The sequence below is a fragment of the Ranitomeya variabilis genome, chromosome 3 (assembly GCF_051348905.1).
Source record: "Ranitomeya variabilis isolate aRanVar5 chromosome 3, aRanVar5.hap1, whole genome shotgun sequence".
NCBI lineage: Eukaryota > Metazoa > Chordata > Amphibia > Anura > Dendrobatidae > Ranitomeya > Ranitomeya variabilis.
Genome location: NC_135234.1, coordinates 21267629 through 21290060, shown reverse-complemented (window position 1 = coordinate 21290060; position 22432 = coordinate 21267629). Strand labels below are relative to the sequence as shown.

General features: G+C 42.1%; 1 protein-coding gene across 3 annotated transcripts in view; it reads left to right on the top strand.

Moving 5' to 3' along the window:
* B4GALT4 (beta-1,4-galactosyltransferase 4) overlaps positions 1-22186 on the top strand; it is a 163870-nt gene extending 141684 nt beyond the window's left edge. For all 3 annotated transcript variants that reach the window (XM_077293731.1, XM_077293729.1, XM_077293730.1), the window contains 2 exons: positions 6588-6692; positions 21731-22186. In XM_077293731.1, the coding sequence (XP_077149846.1) occupies positions 6588-6692; positions 21731-21920 (295 nt within the window). In that variant the 3' untranslated portion in view covers positions 21921-22186. The remainder of the gene's footprint in view (positions 1-6587; positions 6693-21730) is intronic.
* Positions 22187-22432: the final 246 nt, after the last annotated feature.

The following is a 22432-nucleotide window of genomic DNA, read 5'->3' as shown; positions in this document are numbered from 1 at the left end:
AGGAGCAGTATTATAGTAGTTATATTCTTGTACATAGGGGCAGTATTATAGTAGTTATATTCTTGTACATAGGGAGCAGTATTATATTAGTTATATTCTTGTACATAGGGAGCAGCATTATAGTAGTTATATTCTTGTATATAGGGGCAGTATTATAGTAGTTATATTCTTGTACATATGAGCAGTATTATAGTAGTTATATTCTTGTATATAGGGAGCAGTATTATATTAGTTATATTCTTGTACATAGGGAGCAGCATTATAGTAGTTATATTCTTGTATATAGGGGCAGTATTATAGTAGTTATATTCTTGTACATATGAGCAGTATTATAGTAGTTATATTCTTGTATATAGGGAGCAGTATTATATTAGTTATATTCTTGTACATATGAGCAGTATTATAGTAGTTATATTCTTGTATATAGGGGCAGTATTATAGTAGTTATATTCTTGTACATATGAGCAGTATTATAGTAGTTATATTCTTGTACATATGAGCAGTATTATAGTAGTTATATTCTTGTATATAGGGGCAGTATTATAGTAGTTATATTCTTGTACATATGAGCAGTATTATAGTAGTTATATTCTTGTATATAGGAGCTGTATTATAGTTGTTATATTCTTGTACATATGAGCAGTATTATAGTAGTTATATTCTCGTATATAGGAGCAGTATTACAGTAGTTATATTCTTGTACATAGGAACAGTATTATAGTAGTTATATTCTTGTACATGGGGGCAGTATTATAGTAGTTATATTCTTGTACATAGGGGCAGTATTATAGTAGTTATATTCTTGTACATAGAGGCAGTATTATAGTAGTTATATTCTTGTACATAGGGGCAGTATTATAGTAGTTATATTCTTGTATATATGTGCAGTATTATAGTAGTTATATTCTTGTACATAGGAGCAGTATTATAGTAGTTATATTCTTGTACATAGGGGCAGTATTATAGTAGTTATATTCTTGTATATAGGAGCAGTATTGTAGTAGTTATATTCTTGTACATAGGGGCAGTATTATAGTAGTTATATTCTTGTATATAGGGGCAGTATTATAGTAGTTATATTCTTGTATATAGGGGCAGTATTATCGTAGTTATATTCTTGTACATAGGGGCAGTGTTATAGTTGTTATATTCTTGTACATAGGGGCAGTATTATAGTAGTTATATTCTTGTACATAGGAGCAGTATTATAGTAGTTATATTCTTGTACATAGGAGCAGTATTATCGTAGTTATATTCTTGTACATAGGGGCAGTGTTATAGTTGTTATATTCTTGTACATAGGGGCAGTATTATAGTAGTTATATTCTTGTACATAGGGGCAGTATTATAGTAGTTATATTCTTGTATATAGGGGCAGTATTATAGTAGTTATATTCTTGTACATATGAGCAGTATTATAGTAGTTATATTCTTGTATATAGGGGCAGTATTATAGTTGTTATATTCTTGTACATATGAGCAGTATTATAGTAGTTATATTCTCGTATATAGGAGCAGTATTATAGTAGTTATATTCTTGTACATAGGAGCAGTATTATAGTAGTTATATTCTTGTACATAGGAGCAGTATTATAGTAGTTATATTCTTGTACATAGGGGCAGTATTATAGTAGTTATATTCTTGTACATAGGGAGCAGTATTATATTAGTTATATTCTTGTACATAGGGAGCAGCATTATAGTAGTTATATTCTTGTATATAGGGGCAGTATTATAGTAGTTATATTCTTGTACATATGAGCAGTATTATAGTAGTTATATTCTTGTATATAGGGAGCAGTATTATATTAGTTATATTCTTGTACATAGGGAGCAGCATTATAGTAGTTATATTCTTGTATATAGGGGCAGTATTATAGTAGTTATATTCTTGTACATATGAGCAGTATTATAGTAGTTATATTCTTGTATATAGGGAGCAGTATTATATTAGTTATATTCTTGTACATAGGGAGCAGCATTATAGTAGTTATATTCTTGTATATAGGGGCAGTATTATAGTAGTTATATTCTTGTACATATGAGCAGTATTATAGTAGTTATATTCTTGTACATAGGGGCAGTATTATAGTAGTTATATTCTTGTACATAGGAGCAGTATTATAGTAGTTATATTCTTGTACATAGGAGCAATATTATAGTAGTTATATTCTTGTACATAGGGGCAGTATTATAGTAGTTATATTCTTGCACATAGGAGCAGTATTATAGTAGTTATATTCTTGTACATAGGGGCAGTATTATAGTAGTTATATTCTTGTACATAGGAACAGTATTATAGTAGTTATATTCTTGTACATAGGAACAGTATTATAGTAGTTATATTCTTGTACATAGAGGGCAGTATTATAGTAGTTATATTCTTGTACATAGGAGCAGTATTATAGTAGTTATATTCTTGTACATAGGAGCAGTGTTATAGTAGTTATATTCTTGTATATAGGAGGCAGTATTATAGTAGATACAGTGGGGCAAAAAAGTATTTAGTCATTCAGCAATAGTGCAAGTTCCACCACTTAAAAAGATGAGAGGCGTCTGTAATTTACATCATAGGTAGACCTCAACTATGGGAGACAAACTGAGAAATAAAAATCCAGAAAATCACATTGTCTGTTTTTTTATCATTTTATTTGCATATTCTGGTGGAAAATAAGTATTTGGTCAGAAACAAACAATCAAGATTTCTGGCTCTCACAGACCTGTAACTACTTCTTTAAGAGTCTCCTCTTTCCTCCACTCATTACCTGTAGTAATGGCACCTGTTTGACCTTGTTATCAGTATAAAAAGACACCTGTGCACACCCTCAAACAGTCTGACTCCAAAGTCCACTATGGTGAGGACCAAACAACTGTGGAAGGACACCAGAAACAAAATTGTAGCCCTGCACCAGGCTGGGAAGACTGAATCTGCAATAGCCAACCAGCTTGGAGTGAAGAAATCAACAGTGGGAGCAATAATTAGAAAATGGAAGACATTCAGGACCACTGATAATCTCCCTCGATCTGGGGCTCCACGCAAAATCCCACCCCGTGGGGTCAGAATGATCACAAGAACGGTGAGCAAAAATCCCAGAACCACACGGGGGACCTAGTGAATGAACTGCAGAGAGCTGGGACCAATGTAACAAGGCCTACCATAAGTAACACACTACGCCACCATGGACTCAGATCCTGCAGTGCCAGGCGTGTCCCCACTGCTTAAGCCAGTACATGTCCGGGCCCGTCTGAAGTTTGCTAGAGAGCATTTGGATGATCCAGAGGAGTTTTGGGAGAATGTCCTATGGTCTGATGAAACCAAACTGGAACTGTTTGGTAGAAACACAACTTGTCGTGTTTGGAGGAAAAAGAATACTGAGTTGCATCCATCAAACACCATACCTACTGTAAAGCATGGTGGTGGAAACATCATGCTTTGGGGCTGTTTCTCTGCAAAGGGGCCAGGACGACTGATCCGGGTACATGAAAGAATGAATGGGGCCATGTATTGTGAGATTTTGAGTGCAAACCTCCTTCCATCAGCAAGGGCATTGAAGATGAAACGTGGCTGGGTCTTTCAACATGACAATGATCCAAAGCACACCGCCAGGGCAACGAAGGAGTGGCTTCATAAGAAGCATTTCAAGGTCCTGGAGTGGCCTAGCCAGTCTCCAGATCTCAACCCTATAGAAAACCTTTGGAGGGAAAGTCCGTGTTGCCAAGCGAAAAGCCAAAAACATCACTGCTCTAGAGGAGATCTGCATGGAGGAATGGGCCAACATACCAACAACAGTGTGTGGCAACCTTGTGAAGACTTACTGAAAACGTTTGACCTCTGTCATTGCCAACAAAGGATATATTACAAAGTATTGAGATGAAATTTTGTTTCTGACCAAATACTTATTTTCCACCATAATATGCAAATAAAATGATAAAAAACAGACTGTGATTTTCTGGATTTTTTTTCTCAGTTTGTCTCCCATAGTTGAGGTCTACCTATGATGTAAATTACAGACGCCTCTCATCTTTTTAAGTGGTGGAACTTGCACTATTGCTGACTGACTAAATACTTTTTTGCCCCACTGTATATTCCTGTACATAGGGGCAGTATTATAGTAGTTACATTCTTGTACATAGGAGCAGTATTATAGTAGTTACATTCTTGTACATAGGGGCAGTATTATAGTAGTTATATTCTTTTACATAGGAGCAGTATTATAGTAGTTATATTCTTGTACATAGAGGGCAGTATTATAGTAGTTATATTCTTTTACATAGGAGCAGTATTATAGTAGTTATATTCTTGTACATAGGAGCAGTATTATAGTAGTTATATTCTTGTACATAGGAGCAGTATTATAGTAGTTACATTCTTTTACATAGGAGCAGTATTATAGTAGTTATATTCTTGTACATAGGAGCAGTATTATAGTAGTTATATTCTTGTACATAGGAGCAGTATTATAGTAGTTACATTCTTGTACATAGGAGCAGTATTATAGTAGTTACATTCTTGTACATAGGGGCAGTATTATAGTAGTTATATTCTTTTACATAGGAGCAGTATTATAGTAGTTATATTCTTGTACATAGGAGCAGTATTATAGTAGTTATATTCTTGTACATAGCAGCAGTATTATAGTAGTTATATTCTTGTTCATAGGAGCAGTATTATAGTAGTTATATTCCTGTACATAGGAGCAGTATTATAGTAGTTATATTCTTGTACATAGGAGCAGTATTATAGTAGTTATATTCCTGTACATAGGAGCAGTATTATACTAGTTATATTCTTGTACATAGGAGCAGTATTATAGTAGTTATATTCTTTTACATAGGAGCAGTATTATAGTAGTTATATTCTTGTACATAGGAGCAGTATTATAGTAGTTATATTCTTGTACATAGGGGCAGTATTATAGTAGTTACATTCTTGTACATAGGAGCAGTATTATAGTAGTTACATTCTTGTACATAGGGGCAGTATTATAGTAGTTATATTCTTTTACATAGGAGCAGTATTATAGTAGTTATATTCTTGTACATAGGAGCAGTATTATAGTAGTTATATTCTTGTACATAGCAGCAGTATTATAGTAGTTATATTCTTGTTCATAGGAGCAGTATTATAGTAGTTATATTCCTGTACATAGGAGCAGTATTATAGTAGTTATATTCTTGTACATAGGAGCAGTATTATAGTAGTTATATTCCTGTACATAGGAGCAGTATTATACTAGTTATATTCTTGTACATAGGGGCAGTATTATAGTAGTTATATTCTTGTACATAGGGGCAGTATTATAGTAGTTATATTCTTGTACATAGGAGCAGTATTATAGTAGTTATATTCTTGTACATAGGGGCAGTATTATAGTAGTTATATTCTTGTACATAGGAGCAGTATTATAGTAGTTATATTCTTGCACATAGGGGCAGTATTATAGTAACATTCTTGTACATCGGGGCAGTATTATAGTAGTTATATTCTTGTACATAGGAGCAGTATTATAGTAGTTATATTCTTGTACATAGGGGGCAGTATTATAGTAGTTATATTCTTGTACATAGGAGCAGTATTATAGCAGTTATATTCTTGTACATAGCAGCAGTATTATAGTAGTTATATTCTTGTACATAGGGGCAGTATTATAGTAGTTATATTCTTGTACATGGGGCAGTATTATAGTAGTTATATTCTTGTACATAGGGGCAGTATTATAGTAGTTATATTCTTGTACATAGGAGCAGTATTATAGTAGTTATATTCTTGTACATAGGAGCAGTATTATAGTAGTTATATTCTTGTACATAGGAGCAGTATTATAGTAGTTATATTCTTGTACATAGGAGCAGTATTATAGCAGTTATATTCTTGTACATAGCAGCAGTATTATAGTAGTTATATTCTTGTACATAGGGGCAGTATTATAGTAGTTATATTCTTGGACATAGGGGCAGTATTATAGTAGTTATATTCTTGTACATAGGAGCAGTATTATAGTAGTTATATTCTTGTACATAGGGGCAGTATTATAGTAGTTATATTCTTGTACATAGGGGCAGTATTATAGTAGTTATATTCTTGTACATAGGGGCAGTATTATAGTAGTTATATTCTTGTACATAGGAGCAGTATTATAGTAGTTATATTCTTGTACATAGGGGCAGTATTATAGTAGTTATATTCTTGTACATGGGGCAGTATTATAGTAGTTATATTCTTGTACATAGGGGCAGTATTATAGTAGTTATATTCTTGTACATAGGAGCAGTATTATAGTAGTTATATTCTTGTACATAGGAGCAGTATTATAGTAGTTATATTCTTGTACATAGGAGCAGTATTATAGTAGTTATATTCTTGTACATAGGAGCAGTATTATAGTAGTTATATTCTTGTACATAGGAGCAGTATTATAGTAGTTATATTCTTGTACATAGGGGCAGTATTATAGTAGTTATATTCTTGTACATAGGGGGCAGTATTATAGCAGTTATATTCTTGTACATAGAAGTGTGATTAAGTGTTGTAATTTACAGTTCCATTTATCATATCTCTGCTCATGTATGTACTTACATAATTCCAGGGTGCAATTTGGAAAGATGTCGGTAGTTCGGCCTCCACCTGAAATAGCCAGATACACCATGATTTTTCATACCAGAGATTCAGGGAATGAAGTGAACAAGGAAAGGTGAGTTTATCAGTTATACATCCTATATATAATGGTATATACAGCTGGTATATCCTGGGTATCTCCTGTATATAATTACAGTACGGTTCAAAAGTTTTGTGTTTTCCATGCAAATTGTCTCTTCAGAGAGGAAGAGAACTAGAACTCTAGCGCCACCTATTGGAAGTTGCAATCCTAACAGTCACTATCGACCCTTTAACGAGCCGTGTCACATGACTTAGAATAAAAGCCAAACCAGAATGTCAATGTCGGTGGCATTAGAGCTCTATTCCTCTTCCTCTCTGAAGAGACAATTTGCATATTTCCCAGAGGAGCATTGCGGCTTTAAGTCTCCTCACGTCGACATGCTTAACATTGTAAAACAATGGGGAGACAAAGAGCGCAATAGGGTCTTATCCACGTTACACAGAGGAGAATATGCACCAAATGTGCTCACCTGGTTAGGATGAGATTAGAGCAGATCCACAGGTCTTCACCGACCAGAGAAAATAATGTCTTCAAAGGGAAATTTGTAGTTAAAATTCTGCGCTGCCGCTGAGATGAATTTCAGGAGAGTATAGTGATTCGCAGTGGTTTTATTCAACGCGTTTCAGGGGTCTCATGCCCCCTTCATCAGGAAATACCACACAGAATATACAGGCATCACAGGTATAAATAGTTTTGCTAGGTTAAAAAATATTGAGCTCCACCAGGTCAGATGACTCAGTGTCAAAGTTCAATGATAACACACAATTAACAATTCAAACGATTAGAGAGGTATATATAATGAAAAAAATACAATGACTTCTTTTATATTTCTAGACAATAGTTCAAAATTTGCAACATTAAGGAGGAAATTAAAAAAAAAAAACCCGATCTCTATTTAAATGGACAAGAACCTGCAGTAAAAGGAGTTACTCCAGTTCAGAAGCGAATGCCTTACAGATGGACTACCGTGTGCAATCAACAAGCTGCTACTTTCTTATTGAAAATCCATTGGAATCTTTACATTGAATGTGGAATAAAATCATGTTTTATTATTTTCCATTAAAAAATATAAATATATATGAGAATTAATTTGTGGTGGTTTGGGGTGATCTAAAATTACAAAAATTATAATTAGTGAGTTTAAAAATTGCGTCACGTATATAAGAGTAACAGTTTAAGCAGCGAACCAGCGCTCGAAGTGAGCGCAGAAACAAAAGGAAAGTGACACTTCACCTGTCCAAGGGCCAATGATAGATATCATATATAACAAGAGACAATATAGCATTGCCAAGGGAGGGGAATGAATGAATGCACAGCACTCAGTGATCACAAAGAACAGCAGATAAAAAGGGACCCTTGGCAGCAGAAAAAAGGAGGATTGAGTTAAGTGCTCCTGTCGGGAGGGGTCATTACACCCTGTGAAGCTGCCACCATCAGCAAATTTTTGTAATTTTAGATCACCCCAAACCACCACAAATTAATTCTCATATATATTTATATTTTTTAATGGAAAATAATAAAACATGATTTTATTCCACATTCAATGAAAAAGATTCCAATGGATTTTCAATAAGAAAGTAGCAGCTTGTTGATTGCACACGGTAGTTCATCTGTAAGGCATTCGCTTCTGAACTGGAGTAACTCCTTTTACTGCAGGTTCTTGTCCATTTAAATAGAGATCGGGTTTTTTATTTATTTTTTTTTATTTCCTCCTTAATGTTGCAAATTTTGAACTATTGTCTAGAAATATAAAAGAAGTCATTGTATTTTTTTCATTATATATACCTCTCTAATCGTTTGAATTGTTAATTGTGTGTTATCATTGAACTTTGACACTGAGTCATCTGACCTGGTGGAGCTCAATATTTTTCAACCTAGCAAAACTATTTATACCTGTGATGCCTGTATATTCTGTGTGGTATTTCCTGATGAAGGGGGCATGAGACCCCTGAAACGCGTTGAATAAAACCACTGTGAATCAGCTATACTCTCCTGAAATTCATCTTAGCGGCAGCGCAGAATTATAACTACAAATTTCCCTTTGAAGACATGCTTAACATGTCACTCTCCGCAAGGAGAAACGATACTTCATTTTTTCCATGAAATCTCATACTTTTATTAATCCAATAATTTGCCAAATTAATGTAAAATCTCGTCCAGACATTGACAAGGTTTGAAAAAAAGATTTTTATTTGAAATAATAATTTTCTCCTTCAAACTTTTGCTTTTGTCACAGAATGCTTCTTTGCAGCAATTCCAGCTTTGCAGACCTTTGGCATTCTAGCAGTTAATTTGCTGAGGTCATCTGGAGAACTTTCCCCCCATGCTTCCAGAAGCCCCTCCCACAAGTCGGTTTGGCTGATGGGCACTTTTTGCACCATACGGTCAAGCTGCTCCCACAACAGCTCAATGGGGCTGAGATCTGGTGACTGTGCTGGCCGCTCCATTACAGATAGATACCAGCTGCTGCTTCTTCCCTAAATAGTTCTTGCATCATTAGGAGGTGGCTTTGGGTCATTGTCCTGTTGTAGGATGAAATTGGCTCCAATTGGGCGCTGTCCACAGGGTATGGCATGGTGTTGTAAAATGGAGTGATAGCCTTCCTTATTCAAAATCCCTTTTACCTTGTACAAATCTCCCACTTTACCAGCACCAAAGCAGCCCCAGATCATCACATTACCTCCACCATGCTTGACAGATGGCGTCACACTCTTCCAGCATCTTTTTAGTTGCTCTGCGTCTCACAAATGTTCTTCTGTGTGATCCAAACACCTCAAGCTTGGAGTCATCTGTCCATAACACTTTTTTCCAATCTTCCTCTGTCCAATGTCTGTGTTCTTTTGCCCATATTAATCTTTTCCTTTTATTAGCCAGTCTCAGATATGGCTTTTTTTTGCCACTCTGCCCTGAAGGCCAGCATCCCGGAGTCGCCTCTTCACTGTAGACGTTGACACTGGCGTTTTGCGTGTACTATTTAATGAAACTGCCAGTCGAGGACCTGTGAGGCGTCGATTTCTCACACTACAGACTCTGATGTACTTGTCTTGTTGCTCAGTTGTTCAGCGGGGCCTCCCACTTCTCTTTCTACTCTGGTTAGATTTAAGCAAATCCACAGAGCACAGTGGTGTTCATTAACATATACAATAAATATAATAAAGATCTATATCAACCATATGTTTTATCATAAAGATCACCAGTGCGCTGTGGAAAATTAGTGGAATACCCACTAGTTACCGAGTACATGCAACCACAACCCACATACGGGTAAAAGCAAGGTGAGACAACAGACAGGAGATATATAAAAAAACGCCTTTATTGATTACAATTGGCAAAAAAACGTATATTAAAATACATATATATATAAAAAGTACACAGATGGACCGAAATAATATTTCCTTATACAAAAAATATATAAAAGATATATGGAAAATTATGGCTGACCTCACCCGTAATGCCTGTAAGATAGAAGGTGTGACTCCCACCCACTAAAAAAGCCTTATGCGTATATATAAAACCGATGTAAAAGAAGGGTTAACACAACATAAAAAAAGAGATGTATATAAGCACCACTATTTTAATAGTGCTTCTTAGTGAATATTAAGCCACATGGACCAAAATTGTAAAGTACGAGGCAAAATACCTAAAATCAATATATCGTGCACATACTAGTGTATATTCAATATTACAAACTCACGTGCAATATATAAAAAATATATATTCAAAGTATAAAATCCATGTGCAAAGCAACCAAGAAAAGGTGAAGAAATAAACAAAAAAATATCCGCATGCAAAAAGTGCAACAGTGCAATATTGCCACTGAGTGAGAACAAGTTGCACGGTGTATTGCTCAACTGCTTATATTATGTGATAAAGTGTATTAAGAACTATTATTGACCCAATGTGGGGCCAAAAGCAATACCAAGAGGTCACTATGGATCGCATAAAGCAAAAACCATGCCGCCGCGGTCCATACACTCAGTGATAGCAGGGGGGGGGAAGAACTCCCTATACCTCAAATACTGGCTCAAATCAGCGAGGTCAGCCCGGTCCTCATGTGAACGCGCCCCGACGCGCGTTTCGGATAGTGATCCTTCGTCAGGAAGGATCACTATCCGAAACGCGCGTCGGGGCGCGTTCACATGAGGACCGGGCTGACCTCGCTGATTTGAGCCAGTATTTGAGGTATAGTGAGTTCTTCCCCCCCCTGCTATCACTGAGTGTATGGACCGCGGCGGCATGGTTTTTGCTTTATGCGATCCATAGTGACCTCTTGGTATTGCTTTTGGCCCCACATTGGGTCAATAATAGTTCTTAATACACTTTATCACATAATATAAGCAGTTGAGCAATACACCGTGCAACTTGTTCTCACTCAGTGGCAATATTGCACTGTTGCACTTTTTGCATGCGGATATTTTTTTGTTTATTTCTTCACCTTTTCTTGGTTGCTTTGCACATGGATTTTATACTTTGAATATATATTTTTTATATATTGCACGTGAGTTTGTAATATTGAATATACACTAGTATGTGCACGATATATTGATTTTAGGTATTTTGCCTCGTACTTTACAATTTTGGTCCATGTGGCTTAATATTCACTAAGAAGCACTATTAAAATAGTGGTGCTTATATACATCTCTTTTTTTATGTTGTGTTAACCCTTCTTTTACATCGGTTTTATATATACGCATAAGGCTTTTTTAGTGGGTGGGAGTCACACCTTCTATCTTACAGGCATTACGGGTGAGGTCAGCCATAATTTTCCATATATCTTTTATATATTTTTTGTATAAGGAAATATTATTTCGGTCCATCTGTGTACTTTTTATATATATATGTATTTTAATATACGTTTTTTTGCCAATTGTAATCAATAAAGGCGTTTTTTTATATATCTCCTGTCTGTTGTCTCACCTTGCTTTTACCCGTATGTGGGTTGTGGTTGCATCTACTCTGGTTAGAGCCTGTTTGTGCTCTCCTCTGAAGGGAGTAGGACACACCGTTGTAGGAAATCTTCAGTTTCTTGGCAATTTCTCGCATGGAATAGCCTTCATTTCTAAGAACAAGAATAGACTGTCAAGTTTCACATGAAAGTTCTTTTTTTCTGGCCATTTTGAGAGTTTAATGGAACCAACAAATGTAATGCACCAGATTCTCCACTAGCTCAAAGGAAGGTCAGGTTTATAGGTTCTCTAATCAGCCAAACTGTTTTCAGCTGTGCTAACATACTTGCACAAGGGTATTCTAACCATCCATTAGTCTTCTTACACAGTTAGCAAACACAAAGTACCATAAGAACACTGGAGTGATGGTGGTTGGAAATGGGCCTCTATACACCTATGAAGATATTGCATTACAAACCAGACATCTGCAGCTAGAGTAGACATTTACCACATTAACAATGTATAGAGGGTATTTCTGAATTATTTAATGTTAGCTTCATTGGAAAAAACTGTGCTTTTCTTTCAAAAATGAGGAAATTTCTAAGTGACCCTAAACTTTGGAATGGTATTGTACATATGTACAGCTGGTATAACCTGGGCATCTCCTGTATATAATTATATATGTACAGCTGGTATAACCTGGGCATCTCCTGTATATAATTATATATGTACAGCTGGTATAAACCGGGCACCTCCTGTATATAATTATATATGCACAGCTGGTATAACCTGGGCATCTCCAGTATATAATTATACATATACAGCTGGTATAACCTGGGCATCTCCTGTATATAATTATATCTCTACAGCTGGTATAACCTGGGCATCTCCTGTATATAATTATATATGTACAGCTGGTGTAACCTGGGCATCTCCTGTATATAATTATATATGTACAGCTGGTATAACCTGGGTATCTCCTGTATATAATTATATACATACAGCAGGTATAACCTGGGCATCTCCAGTATATAATTATACATATACAGCTGGTATAACCTGGGCATCTCCTGTATATAATTATATATGTACAGCAGGTATAACCTGGGTATCTTTTGTATTTCGTGATATATGTACAGCTGGTATAACCTGGGCATCTCCTGTATATAATTATATATGTACAGCTGGTATAACCTGGGCATCTCCTGTATATAATTATATATGTACAGCCGGTATAACCTGGGCATCTCCTGTATATAATTATATATGTACAGCCGGTATAACCTGGGCATCTCCTGTATATAATTATATATGTACTGTACAGCTGGTATTGGAGCGGCCCCCAAACGCAGGGCAGCGGGGTACTCGGTACCGGGTACTGGGGATGTCACGGTGGCCTGACCCGGTCCGTGGCCCTGCTAAGGGGCGCCCAATTAAAGACGTAGGTGACGGTGTAGGTCGCAGTAAATGACGAGGACACAGGGTTGCAGTCTCTTTACCTCTTTACTGAAGGCTTCGGCATCCGCAATCCAGAGCACTGCTAACAGGGCTGGCTGAGACCGGCCGGTCCAAAGGCACATCCAGAGTTCCCTTTGCAGGTGGAAATCAGTAGCCTTCCTATTAGCGCCTGGGTGTTGTAGTACCTCCCTGCTGAGCACCACGGGATAGTCCTCACAACTGTCGTGTATGTTTCTGTTCTTTCTCTCCGTGCCCCAGATGATATGGATAGGACGCACCCGTATGACAAGGTAGGCCTGGAGTTATTTTATAGGGACCCTAGAGACGCCCCTCTCCTACAATTGCCTCCGTTGTCTTCGTTAGGTGTATAGGTGAGACAGCCAACCTAGAATTAACTGCCCTGCTGTAGTTCAGAGTAATGCGTAGAGCCTATTACTTCCTCGGCGTTCCGGCCACCGAAGGATGTTACCGATCTTATGGCAGGACTCCTTCTGGGTCTATGTCCTTTATGCTGCGATCTCGTTTCTCACTTCTCCACAATATACTCGCTTCGTGTCCTTTCTTAGGATGCCGCCGCAATGAGGTGCAGGCACGGCTCCGTAACGCTCTGTCTGTGCTAGGCCGCTGTCAGGATCCCACACCTGACAGGTCCTCCCTGGAACTCTCCCAGGCTGCTTTCTGCCTAACTTCCTATCCAACCCCCAGTTTTACCCATGTGTGAGGAGTGGCCTAATACATAGAACCTTTTTCTCCCCCTGGTGGCTGGAGTGTGAAGTGTAATGTGTGACTGTGATACCTGGTCAGGTGAACTCCTTTAGTGCCATCAGACGTACCAACACTCCCCCTGGTGGAAGAGCGACGTTACTGCAACGACCAGACTCTGGGGCGCTGCACTCTCCCCCCCGTTAAATCCAGTACTCCCGGACTGGGAAAAGAAGAACAACAATAAATGTTAGCAAAAGACATACAAAATTTTTGAAATGCTATGAACAAGTAAATGCTATGAACAAGTAAACATAACAGTGCTTCCCTTTATGGGAGGTGAAGACACTTGAACGTTGCGAAAGTCTTGGTCATGCACAGTTCATGACTCCCAGTTCAGTAGGTGCAAACTTGAAACAGCAGGGATCCCGGGTAAATAAAGGGATCCCTCTGGAAAGCTTTGGAGCAATTCACTGTCCATTACCCCATTGTCCATTTTAAACCTGTAACAAAGATATATACACTAACATTTTTAACCAAATAGCAGCTCCCGTTAATATTTCCAAGTTTTGTAGCGAATTGGGGTTTGATTCTTGGTGCTACATGTAGACCTTTGCAGTGCAGGGGTTGCTATTGGCCTAACAGGGCCCGCTATGCTTGCTATCACTGGTGTAGTGCACTCTCTTCTAGCTACACTTCTAGTGAGTCTGGGTAGCACTGGCATGCTTGGAGCTCTCAGGGCTGCTGCTACTAATTGTGGGTATGGCAGATTCACCGATAGCAGAGGGAGGACTTGCCGGTCCAACTGTTGGCATGGCATCCTCTGGTGGGGTCTGCTGTGATTGCGGTTCCGGATGATCTGGCATCACATTTGGCTCGGGCGGTTTCAGCTGGCAAAACGTTAAAACAGGTACCACAATGGCCTGGTTTATTTGAGTCCAAGATTGGGGAAAATCGCCAAGAACGGTGTGTATCATCTTCTCCTCTTCTACAGGTGGAGAGGTTCCTGGATCTGTTTCCCTCTCTCTCAACTTATCGGGGCATATTTTAAGGTGGTCTCGGGATATTGCCATTGAGGTTTCCCCTCCGTCTTTGCTGATGAGACAGACCTTTGTATTGTCAAAATCTGATGGCAGGAGGGTATACGGTTCCGCTTCCCATTGGTCGTCAAGCTTGTGTAATCTCCTCTTACGTTTAAGTACTTGCTCACCGGGTGACAAGGGAATCGCAGGAGCATGCTGGTTGTAGTCCCTTCCTTGTTTTTGTCTGGCTTGGGCTAGACTTCTTTCCACGCATTCCTGTATTTTGCGGTACCTTTGCTGCCTTTCTGTATCCCAATCTGCATCTGGCGAGGTAACTTCGGGGGTTAGAACCCCCATGTCTAGATCAACAGGTAACTTGCTAGATCTTCCTCGCATCAGGTACGCTGGAGTGCAGTTGGTGGAATTCACTGGGATGTGGTTGTACATGTCTACCAAGTCAGGCAACTTTGTTGGCCACGAGTTCCGTTCCTCCACAGGCAAGGTCTTCAGTAAGTCGATCACCACTTGGTTCATCTTCTCTCACATCCCGTTGGTTTGTGGATGGTACGGTGTGGTTCTGACCTTCTTGCACCCGTACAGACTGCAGAATTCCTGGAACACCTCCGCTTCAAATGCTGGCCCTTGATCGGTCAGTACCTTCTCCGGGTACCCATGTGGTCTACAGAAGTATTGCTGGAAGGTTTTGGCGGCCATCCTGGCCGTCAGATCTTTGACAGGCACAACTACCAGGAATCTAGAGTAGTGGCCCACGATGGTAAGAGCGTAGACATAGCCTGACCGGCTAGGTGTTAGCTTCACATGATCTAGCGCAACCAGTTCGAGCGGCCGTTTGGTGATGATAGGCTGCAAGGGAGCCCTTTGGCTGTCACGGTCCTTCCTGCGTAGGCTACATGGGCCACACTCTCAACACCACTTTTCGATGGCTTTCTTCATTCCAATCCAGTAGAACCTCCCACGGAGTAGACGCTCCAACTTCCTCCATCCGAAGTGTCCTGCCCCATCGTGGTACGCTCCCAGAACCATTGGCGCATCTTGCCTTGGGACTACTATCTGCCATACCAATTCATGGGTGCGGGGGTCGATGCTTCTCCGGCACAGCTTACCATCGTGAATAAACAGTTTGCCTCTCCCCTTCCACAGCTGTTGTGTCTCTTGTGGATCACCCGGGCCGGGATGCGAACCTGCCTGCGTCAGGAGCTCTTTCACCCGACGGACCGCAGGGTCACCATCCTGGGTTTCTGCCCATCCGTGGTGGGGCAGGGGATTCAGCGTGGCGTCCTGCTTGTTCCTGCGCCTGTTCTCCACATGATGGAAACACTGGGTGGCCTTGGGGCGATGGAAAGCGGGCAGCTCTACCTCTTCAAGTGCTTCCGGGTCTTCTCCCGTTTCCGGTAAGTTGGGCATCCGGTACAATGCATCGGCATTCGCATTCTTGTGCCCTGCCCGGTACTTGATGGTGAAGTCGTAATTGGACAACCGGGCCATCCACCGCTGTTCCAAGGCACCGAGTTTTGCTGTGTCCAAATGTGTTAGTGGATTATTATCCGTGAAGACGGTGAATTTTGCTGAGGCCAGATAGTGCTTGAACCTCTCCGTCACTGCCCAAACGATGGCGAGGAATTCCAGCTTAAAGGAACTGTAGTTGTCAGGGTTCCTTTCAGTGGGACGAAGTTTCCTGCTGGCGTAAGCGATTACCCTCTCCTTGCCTTTCTGGACCTGGGACAACACTGCTCCCAGTCCCACGTTGCTGGCATCCGTATACAGCACAAACGGTTGGTCATATTCAGGGTAGGCCAGTACCTCTTCTCCCGTCAGCGCCAACTTTAAACAAGTGAAGGATCCCTCCAGTCCATCGTTCCAATCAAATGGGGTATTCTTACCCTTCGTTTTCTTGGATTGGCCCACCAACAGGTCTTGCAATGGCGCGGCCTTCTTGGTGAAGTCCTTGATAAACCTCCTGTTATAGCCTACCAACCCGAGGAACTGCCGGACTTCATGGAGTTTGCCGGGCTTCGGCCAGTCTTTGATCACAGTGACCTTGTCAGGGTCTGGGCCACCCCTTCGGCACTCACTACATGGCCCAGGTACTGCACCTTGGGTTTTAGCAGATGGCATTTGGACGGTTTTACCTTTAGGCCAAAGTTGGACAGGGCTTCGAACACCTCGGCCAGGTGCTTCAGATGGTCCTCATAAGTCTTGGAGAAGACAATGACGTCGTCCAGATATAGCAACACGGTTTCAAAGTTCTTGTGTCCCAGACAGCACTCCATCATCCTCTGGAACGTTCCCGGGGCATTGCACAATCCGAAGGGCATGTAGTTAAATTCGCAGAGACCCATCGGCATCGTGAAGGCCGTCTTTTCCTTGTCCGCCTCAGCCACGGGAACCTGCCAGTACCCACTGGTGAGATCCAAGGTAGAGAAGTAGTTAGCAGATTTTAAAGCAGCCAAGGACTCCTCTATCCTGGGCAGTGGGTATGCATCCTTATGTGTAATGTGATTTAGCTGCCTATAATCAACACACATCCTCATGGTGCCATCTTTCTTCCTAACGAGGACTAATGGAGCTGCCCAGGGGCTACAACGGTCTCTCACTACCCCAGCCTCCTTCATCTCTCGCAACATGTCTTTGGCACACTGATAATGAGCTGGGGGTACAGGACGGTATCTCTCTTTTATGGATGGATGATCTCCTGTGGGGATATGTTGAATCCCTTTTACCTGCCCAAAATCTAGGGGGTGCTTGCTGAATACCCGCTCATACTCATGAACCACTCTGTAGGCCCCGTTTCTGGTGTGATGGGGTAGAATCAGCGCCCACGTGCAATTCCTGACACCAATCTTTCGGCTGCCCTGCAGAGCCGTTGTTCTCCGCCGGGTTAAGACGGGACCAAGGGTTCTGGTGCCTGTATCACACTATTATTAACAGTAAATAGTTTGGCAAGTGTGGCATATTTGGTTAGGTGGACTTCTTCCTCTCCACAGTTAAGAACACGTACTGGCACCCTCCCCTTGCGGACGTCAACCACTCCTCGGGCTGTCAGGAGAGTAGGTCTATTATCTGAATATACGGGTTCTACCAGGGCCTGATAGTCTTTACCCCTGAGGCCTATAGCTGCCCGACACCATATTAGCATTTCACTCCTGGGGGGTATCGCAATGGGGTTTGAATCACTCACTGTGACACGGCCAATTTCACCACCAGTCAGCTCTACCTGCTGTCTCTGCATTAGAGCTCTGATTTCTTTCTGCAGGGCACGTTGTTCACTGTAACCAGCTGTTTCTGCTACCTGCTGTAACAAGACAATGACCTCTGCAAGACAATTTTCTATGACATTAGTTCCAATGGTCATCATGGGGTTACATTCATGTCGGTCAATATCAACAATTACAATCCCTTGGGCCTCCAATTCTACCCGCCCCACTTTAATGGTGATCTCTTTGTACCCCACTTGTGGCAATGGCTAACCATTACTGGCTATTATGGTGAAATCATCATCGGGGCCACGAGTAATATCGGCATCCTCCCAATAACGTTTGTAAAGAATGTAAGGCATAGTCGTCACCTGGGAACCGCTGTCCAGCAAAGCGTTCATGGGGATGCCGTCGATCACGATGGGAAGGACTGGTCGTCCTCTGCCCCAGGGGATGCTCGTTTAAATGACAGTACCTTGCAAGGTGGCCCACCTGGTGGCAGCGGCGGCAGATAGGTCGTCCCGATGAAAGCGATCGTCGTCCCTGCCTCTGGTCGGCGGAATCCTCCTCTGTCACCGCCAGGGGACATCCTCCGGTCTGGAAGCCAGCTGGATCTTCTCCTTGGGGGCCTCCTGTAGGGACTGTACGGTCCGGGCTAGGGCAGCAACGCTCTTGGTCAGCTCCTGCATCTGGAGGCGTAGTCCTGCAGGGGAATCGTCTTCCAAGATCTGGGCATCGGCCTCGGCAGAAACTGGAGCAATCTGGCGCCACCTCCTGGTGGTACGTGAGAGCTTGATGCCTGGGAAGTATGGCACGGCTGGGCTGTTGCTCCTGTAGCACCTGGATGGCTTTATCTTTAAATTGCGCGAAAGTCAGGTCTGGATTTTGCATGGCCAGGAAGTGCAGTTGGGCCCTTTGGTGGCTGCACAGGAGCCCCTTGATGAACCGCTCCTTTAGGAGTTTATCCTCATCTTGCATGCTGTTTGGGTCACTCTGCTTGATGGCCCGCAGCGCCTCCTGGAGATTAAGGGCATAGTCCCGTAAGCTACCCTGCGGTCTTTGCTTGCATCCATAGAACGTCAATTTAATTTCTGTAGCAGTACGGGTATCGAAGGTGGCTTTGAGCTTTGCAAAGACCTGCTGCGCAGTTCTCTTATCCGCAGTGGGCCAGGACTTCACTTCTCTCAGAGCCGCTCCAAAGAGTTGGCCTGTTACCATGTGAACTTTCTGAGGCTCTGTCGGGATAAAACTCAAGCAGGCTGCAGATCCCTTCTTTAAAGTCAGTTAATGTATGTGATTCTCTAGAGTATCGCGGGAGCCAGGCTGCTCCAGGTAGGTATGGCATGGAGAAGGGCATCATGGCCGCCGTAGCCGCGGCAGTATTCGGCTGGCTGATGGGGGCGGCAAGCTCTGCGGGACCCGGCGGTGGTACAAGGCCCGCGGCTGCGCCTACTGCGGGGCCTGGGGGCGCTTCTGAGTCTGCGGCTGCGACCGCCGCCACCTCCCCTCCGGGATCGGACATGGCCGCTCTCCCCCTCTGCTAACCTGGTGGAAGTCGGGGTTCCTTTCCATAATCGACACCTGCCCTCTTGCTTTGCGCTCCTTTCGGCTGGCTCCACCCACGAAGCTACGGCTCCTCCCCTCGCGCTCCTCACAGTGCGGCAATGGCGGATTTTGGCGGTAAATAGCAATACACAGTCTTCGCAATAAATCACGATTAAAGCACAATTCAGTCACAGTTCCAAGGCACACATGACCTGATTCTCAGGCTTAAGTAGATCCTGTTCGTGACACCAAGTTTGGAGCGGCCCCCAAACGCAGGACAACGGGGTACTCGGTACCGGGTCTCTCGGTTCTGGGGATGTCACGGTGGCCTGACCCGGTCCGTGGCCCTGCTAAGGGGCGCCCAATTAAAGACGTAGGTGACGGTGTAGGTCGCAGTAAATGACGAGGACACAGGGTTGCAGTCTCTTTACCTCTTTACTGAAGGCTTCGGCATCCACAATCCAGAGCACTGCTAACAGGGCTGGCTGAGACCGGCCGGTCCGAAGGCACATCCAGAGTTCCCTTTGCAGGTGGAAATCAGTGGCCTTCCTACTAGCGCCTGGGTGTTGTAGTACTTCCCTGCTGAGCACCACGGGATAGTCCTCACAACTGTCGTGTATGTTTCTGTTCTCTCTCTCCGTCCCCCAGATGATGTGGATAGGACGCACCCGTATGACGGGGTAGGCCTGGAGCTATTTTATAGGGACCCTAGAGACGCCCCTCTCCCACAATTGCCTCCGTTGTCTTCGTTAGGTGTAAAGGTGAGGCAGCCAACCTAGAGTTAACTGCCCTGCTGTAGTTCAGAGTAATGCGTAGAGCCCAATACATCCTCGGCGTTCCGGCTACGTGCCTCAGAAGGATGTTACCGATCTTATGGCAGGACTCCTTCTGGTTCTATCTCCTTTATGCTGTGATCTCGTTTATCACTTCTCCACAATATACTTCGCTTCGTGTCCTTTCTTAGGATGCCGCCACAATGAGGTGCAGGCGCAGCTCCGTGACGATCTGTCCTTTTCTAGGCCGCTGTCAGGATCCCACACCTGACAGGTCCTCCCTGGAACTCTCCCAGGCTGCTTTCTGTCTAACTTTCTATCCAACCCCCAGTTTTACCAGTGTGTGAGGAGTGGCCTAATACATAGAACCCTTTGCTCCCCCTGGTGGCCGGAGTGTGAAGTGTAGTGTGTGACTGTGATACCTGGTCAGGTGAACTCCTTTAGTGCCATCAGACGTAACATCACTCCCCCTGGTGGAAGAGCAACGTTACTGCAACGACCAGACTCTGGGGCGCTGCAGTATAACCTGGGTATCTCCTGTATATAATTATATACATACAGCTGGTATAACCTGGGTATCTCCTGTATATAATTATATATGTACAGCAGGTATAACCTTGGTATCTTTTGTATTTCGTGATATATGTACAGCTGGTATAACTGGGCATCTCCTGAATATATTTATTAATGTTTACCTGCCTAAAACATCTGCACAGGACCGTTCTTATCGCTCGTCCTGCAGTTTAAGTACAACGCTTTTTCATGAGCCGTGTAAATAGTCGCCTTCTGTCCCTTCCTTGTATTTTTCAGACACCAAACCGAATGTATGTGTGAAGAGGCTCAGACTATGGAACTCTGAACAGCGCTTTAGAGATAACAGCAGGGAGGGGGTTGTTCTATGCAAAGCTCAATAGCATGGAGAGGGGAGAAAGGATTTACAGTGTCAGGGACGGCAGGGAAAACTTGCTGCAGAAGATCACAAGAGGTCACCATGATTGTGTACATGATTAAATTGGTGGAAAAGAGTCATCACCTCATTCTCGAAAATTCCTACATGTTGATTGCTTGGTGGCGACCTTTTGATACAATAGTGTTCCGTCATACCGTGTACAAATAATGATTCTATACAGTGCCAGTGTATAAAGCACAGAGTACAGTGCAAAAATAGTAGTGCTATTCAGTACAGTGCCCAAATAACTGTGCCATACTGTGGCTAAGTAACTGCTATAGAGTTCATCTACCACCGTACACTGCAAAGATGTAATACCGCCATACACTTCTGAAATAACAATTCAAACTATTCTCTCTATCTTCCATATACATAATTGAAAAGATATCACGAGGCGGCGATGTGAAAAGCAGCTGCGTACCGGTCAATAGGGACCATCTACAGATTACCCCCCAGCGGTGGCAGCAGGACCATTGCATGTGTGTGTTATAATCGGTATTTATATACAATATTTCTCACAGGGGGCAGTTACTCAAGAAAACGATGAAGGTGTGGAAGACGGACGGACTGAACTCCTGCTCCTACAAGCTGCTGTCCATCGAACACGAACCTCTGTACATCAACATCACCGTTGATATCGGAAAACCGCACTCACCTGTGGCGGGCCAGGGACCACCGCGAACTTCACCCGATTATGCCGTTAACCATTAATATATCGACTGCTGTAATGAGCGCAGTCACCGGACTGATGGTAATGTGAGGGGGCAAGTCTCGTACCGCCTCAGTAGTAAGTACCAAGATGTCCGATGTCTAGGATCGTTTACAGTACAACTGGGCCTGAAGACCCCAGCACTGCCCACCCGAGCCTTGACTTATAACTTTATTACTGTAGAACAGTCAAAGCTTTATTTAGACGGATGTTTGTACGACAAGACGAATATTTAGATGGAGAAAAATTACATTCCAGATTTGTGTTACTCCGATGTTCTCACACTCGTTTATTTATGACCTTTTTTCTTGTAAAAAAAAAATAATAATTACTGTAAATATGCGGTCATTTTGGAATATATATATATTTTTTCTTTGGATTTGGAAAACAAAGGCTGTTTTCTGCCGTTTTGTTTGTGTCTGTTCTCCCTTTTCTCTTTGGTTTTGGGGGTGAGGAGTGACTGCGTGACAGATATATAATCCAATTGCAGGAAAAAGAGGAAAGGTTCCGGCTT